At 36.1% G+C, this 6,000-nt stretch overlaps 1 protein-coding gene across 1 annotated transcript; it reads left to right on the top strand.

Moving 5' to 3' along the window:
* Positions 1–1,023: 1,023 nt before the first annotated feature.
* LOC126084291 (olfactory receptor 4F15-like) lies at positions 1,024–1,962 on the top strand. The gene has a single exon (XM_049898752.1). It carries the CDS (start codon positions 1,024–1,026, stop codon positions 1,960–1,962), a length of 939 nt encoding a protein of 312 aa, XP_049754709.1.
* Positions 1,963–6,000: the final 4,038 nt, after the last annotated feature.

A 6,000-nucleotide genomic window follows, 5' to 3' on the forward strand; every position in this document is an offset into this window, starting at 1 on the left:
CTGCCTTACGTACTGGGCTATCACTGTGTTAAAAAGTCACAGAAATGTTAGACTTGGAGGGGTTACTTACTATCACTTACCTTAGCCTGTTTATGTACAAATGATGAAACTGAGTTCAAGTAGTGAGTGGTGTTTGGAGGGAAATGGGAGAAAGGAATTAAGTTTGCACTGGCTTAGGGCTAGGACCTGATCACAACTCTTCTGATTCGAAGTGCAGTTTTCTTTCCACCACTCCATGAACCCTGAAAAGTTAACATGGCATGGCCAATGATCTACCAATACCAACAAAATAGAATTTTGTTTGCTATATTACATTAGCTCTATCTGTGTTTAGAGTCTGCAGCCTATATCTCTTTTCTGGTCTTGGCCTTATTCTACCATAATCCTATCCAGCTTTGTCATTGCTTCTACCCCCTGGGCTGAGCTGCAAAAGCTGGATATATTTCGAGTTTCTGCATTATCTTCTTCTTTTTTGAAGTAAAGATGACTATAATTTGATAAAACTGCACCAGCATGAGGCGAAACATGAGAGTTAATGAAATTGATAGCATTGCATTTAGGAGGCAATAAACTAGTAAGGAAAATAGAAAGTCACCAGAAATTGCCTGAGGTTTGGGGAACTCCATGGGCAGGAGTAACAAGCTGTGAAGGAGAAATCAACGAGTTCTTTCCTATTTCCTCCTTCTTTTCTCATGTTATTCTAGAGTTTTCCTAGCCTGCCTCTATAATCCTTCTTCTGATTTGGCATTTGTTTTTGCATAATCTTCTCTTATCAAAACCTGGAGAATTTTAGAGAGGCTGAGAATCAGTCAGAAGTAGTGCTTTGTGGCAATGAGTTATTGCCTGTTTTCTACTACTACAGATTATGGGGTTGTATAGAGGTGTTTTTTGGCTGTGTGTGGTAAGGTAATATTTTTTTTCTAAAAATCTGAACTTAAGCTGTCAGTGACTCTCCACAAAGTTTGATTTCCTCCTTTCTCTCTTTTTCAGGTAACTTTAAATTCAATTCTGCTGTCAGAGGCAATGGATGGGGCCAATCACTCTGTGGTGCCCGAGTTTGTGTTCCTAGGACTTACCAATTCCTGGGGGATCCAGCTTCTCCTCATTTTCTTTTCCACCATGTTCTATGTTGCAAGCCTGACGGAAAACCTCCTCATTGTGTTCTCTGTGACCTATGACCCTCACCTGCACTCCCCCATGTACTTCCTGCTGGCCAATCTTTCCTTTCTTCATCTGGGACTTTGCTCTGTTGCAACCCCCAGAATGATTTATGACCTTTTCAGAAAACACAAAGCAATCTCCTTTGAGGGCTGTATAACCCAAATCTTCTTCATTCATGCCATTGGAGGCACAGAAATGGTGCTGCTCACAGCCATGGCCTTTGACAGATACATTGCTATATGTAAGCCTCTCCACTACCTGACCATCATGAGCCCACGAATGTGCATTTTGATTTTGATTACTTATTGGATCCTTGGCTTCATCCACTCAGTGGCCCAGTTGGCTTTTGTTGTAGACTTGCCCTTCTGTGGCCCTAATATATTGGACAGCTTTTACTGTGACCTGCCTCAGCTCATTAAACTTGCTTGCACAGACACCAATAGACTGGAATTCATAGTCACAGCCAACAGTGGACTCATCTCTGTGGGTTCCTTCTTTATACTGGTCATTTCTTATATCTTTATTTTGGTCACTGTTCAGAAACACTCTTCAAGTGGTTTATCCAAGGCCCTCTCCACTTTGTCAGCTCATGTCACTGTGGTGGTTTTATTCTTTGGGCCATTGATCTTCTTTTATACATGGCCCTTCCCCTCATCACACTTGGACAAGTTTCTTGCTATCTTTGATGCAGTTCTCACTCCTTTTCTGAATCCAGTCATCTACACATTCAGGAACAAGGAGATGAAGGCAGCAATGAGAAAACTTTGTCATCAGTTTGTGAATTACAGGAAATTGTCCTAAATAGTCTAAATATATGTATATACTCTGAAGATATATATGTATATACTGTATTTGATGATGATAAAAAAAAATCATGAAAATTTTAGAGCCCTATTAATTTCATGTGTGAGGTTACGTTTAGGCTTCCACCATGTTGTGTAGTACTGTAATAATTAAGGACAGAGGGAGCTACCACAGGAACGTTCTATGTTTCAGACACTTTGTTGTGTGTTTTGTGTACATTATTTAGTATTCAATAGAACTCTGTATTATGAGTATTTTATCTTGATAAATATTTTTCTTAAATTAGGAAATGCTTTGTACTTATTTTCCTAATAATTATGTAAAATTTCAAACTAAAGCTGATTTTCACCTTAGTCAGTACTTCTCATTGTCTTATTCCTCAAGTGGTGCCAAACAGAGAATGTATTCAACAACTCAGTGTTGTATGTTAGCATATTATGCCCTTTAACACTTGCTTTGAATGGATTAATCAGATTTCTCTCAAACTATTTACCAAACTGCCATAATATCTCATTTTTTTTCTCTTAGCTTAGTGTCTGTTTCCTATTTTCCTACATTCTTGGGTTACCTAGGGAACAATTGATGATATAATAGAATCAAGAAATTTTAGAATTGGAATTTGGGAGACAGTTTGTTCCAATCCATTCATTTTTTTAGATAATAATATTTGGGCACAGAGATATTAAACGATAGACTCAGCATGGGAATCAAGTCTCCTTACTTTTAGGTTAATACATTTTTGAAAAAATTGCTAGGCTCCCTTGTTGATTTGGATTCTTGAAGTTTCCACTAAGAAGTGACACCAGAGAGGTGCCCTTTTTGTTGGTATTAATTTCTTATGCTTATTTGCTCTTCCCAAGTTCTTTCTTTATTTTCAGCCCAATGAGAAATTTCTTGAGCCAGGTCCTGGTTATTTTAATATTAGATGATTATACCATCAAACCCTGAACTTTTCATTCCTGGCTTTTATTGATGTCACTTCCTGCAATATCCATAATTAAACCATATTCCTCTGTTTTTATTGCTTTCTGCTTTAATGAACGTAAAGGGCATTCATCGTCACTTTTATTAATAACCAATAAAGGCAGTTTTTTAAGCAAGCTTCAAGAGTTTCAGCATGAACATTTCTGTATCCCTTTATGTACTTCTATTAGTGGATTATGGTATCCATGACTGAAGAGCTGGAGTACTTTAAAACTTTGGGAAACTCAAAGATAATATAAGTCAGAGGTAAAATCATTCTGATTTATAAACAAATTAAGCTATTGACAAACTATTGATAAACTAATTAAAAAACATTATAAAATTACACTAATGCTTATTTATTTTAAAAAGTCATTAAAATTTTTCACATGTATACCATATCCTGGTAGATTAATTGTTTTGATAGATCTTTGAAATAAAATCTTTTTCTTAAACTACGGACAGATTTCAGACTTCTTTTATGAAGTTATTTTACTTTTTATATTAATTTTTCTTCCTATTTTGACTTTTTTGAAAATTGTTTAATAATTTTTAAAGTAAATATTTATTAGAAAAATTTTATAGTATCTTTACATTAACTTAATCAGAGAGAAAATTTTCTTTCTGGCAAAATCAGACTTTTTCTAAGGATTGTCCTATGTATCAAACTGTTCCTTTTCCCAATTGGTAAGCTTTATTTATTCTTCTCTTTCTCCTGATGAACCCAGGAAGTACTGCTTTGAATAGCCTTACAAGCATTCTGTGGATTCCTGATTTTCTCTTTGACAAATGGAAATTTAAAAGCACAATCATTCCAAATCAAATTTGGCACATTCAGGTCAGATTTATCATCACTCTGCTTGCTCTTAACCTTTTCATGTATAAGCCCAGTTTCAACTTCTATATATAGCTTGTTTCTCATCTATCAGTGTTCTCACAGCATTTTAAAAACCTATTCAGTGCTTTTGTCCAACCACCACCACCAGCACCACCATGAGTATTTATTCATAATGGTTTGATAGGTACTATCCAAGTTCTTTACATATATTAACTTTAATTCTCATAACAATCAGGTAGGTAATATTCTCATTTCATAGATGAGGTAACTGAGGTACAGGAAGATTAAGTATCTATCCTAGTGACACAAGCTGGTTAATGGGAAAGCTGGGATAGGAATCCAAGTAGTCTGTGCACCAGCATCCTGCTCTTAACCACTGTACACCACTACGTCCAAAACCTATTGGATCCCTGTGACCTGTACTTTTAAAGTATGAAAATGTTCTTCTCTGTACATTAAACACCATAGTACAAGAAACACAAAGCATGCATCAATTAAACAAAATATAATGCTATTCAAGATTTGAATTCTGTCATTGTATTAAAAAAGAAACCAAAACTTAAAACTCAGTGCCATCGAGTCGATTCCAACTCATAGCGACCCTAGAGGACAGAGTAGAACTGCCCCATAGAGTTTCCAGGGAGCATCTGGCAGATTTGAACTGCCGACCCTTTGTTTAGCAGCCATAGCGCTTAACTACTACGCCACCAGTATATCATTAAAATATTCCTCTATTTGCCATTCAAAGAAGAAATTCATATAATAAAATAATCTTACAACCTTTTCATGTTCAAGCACAATTTTGCATTAATGGTGAACAGTGTGTCATCTGCTCTTTGGAGATTTTAGTCGCAGATAGAGCTATCTATTGGAAAAGATGGACGCCTGAGCAGACATCTTACGGGGTTCTGTCATTCCAGGAAGAGGATGAACCACCTTTAATAGTACTCTTTTATTGACAGCTGGCAATGATTGAACAAATGATGCACTGCTTGTTGATTCTATACTGTTCAGCTCCTCCAAGGTACTCCAACGAAAGCTTACAGAAAATGAACACTAAGCTCCAAGCACAGCTCTATGTGGCATATGCAAAACCCTTCCTCCTTAGAAAATATATTTAACTAGTAGGAGCTTTTCCTGAGGTGGTTTCTGCATCATATTAGCATCATCTTAACCCAGTAATAGGTGTTGAAATAATAGATGGTGGAGTCTTGGTGGCACAGTGGCTAAGTGATTGCTAACCAAAACATTGGCAGTTCGAATTCACCAGCGGTTCCTTAGAAACTCTATGGCGCAGTTCTACTCCGCCCTATAGGGTCACTGTGAGTCAGAATTGACTAGATGCCAAAGGGTGTAATTTTTTTTTTTATTCCAATATCTTATGGACAGGAATTTATTTCTTTAACTTTGTGCATCTGTTGACTTTTCAAGAGTACGGCTGAGAACCGAATGGTTCTAGAGAAGATGCTTTTAGTATTCCACTGGGACAAATTAACCTTAGAGAAATGTTTTGGCCAACATGACAATGGTACAATTGTATCAACTTTGTATGATATGAAACTCATGATTTCAATAAAACAAATCCATTGCCACCGGTTTGATTCTGACTCTTACTGATCATATAGGACAGACTAGAACTGCCCCATTACATAGTAAAAAAAAAAAAAAATACATAGGACACAGCCAAAAAAAAAAAAAAAGAGAAACGAACAAAAAACATTGAGACAGAGTAATATCTATTATTGCTTTTATTTGTTTTGTGAATCCTGAAATAAGTATGAATAGAAAGACGTAAGAGGAAACTTGAGAAATTTCTAATTAATAATTAACTAGAGCTGACATTACAGTATTGGAAGACAGAACAGTTATCTAGAAATTCTACATGGACTTTTTTGGTTCATTACAACCTAAGAAGACAATCTCTACTTGCTTGCCTAGAAGCTTAATTTTCTCAGCATGTCCAGAAGCAGCCTTTCTTGGAGAGAATAACTTCTGATAACCAAACTCATTGGGTACTAATGTATAGCCCATTATTTATTTTTATTTATTTGTAATAAGAAAACAATGCCAAAGGGGATCCTATGCTGAAGGCCTCTGGCTAGTTCTTTCTCTCATTCTTGGAACAGTGATGTAGAAACATTATAATCAGAAGGCTGGGTTTAGTTTGATAATCTCAATAACTAAAGGCATTAAGCAGTATGCAAAATCACCTGATATATGTCAGTTAGGGATGG

The sequence above is a fragment of the Elephas maximus genome, chromosome 10 (genome assembly GCF_024166365.1).
Source record: "Elephas maximus indicus isolate mEleMax1 chromosome 10, mEleMax1 primary haplotype, whole genome shotgun sequence".
Classification (NCBI taxonomy): domain Eukaryota; kingdom Metazoa; phylum Chordata; class Mammalia; order Proboscidea; family Elephantidae; genus Elephas; species Elephas maximus.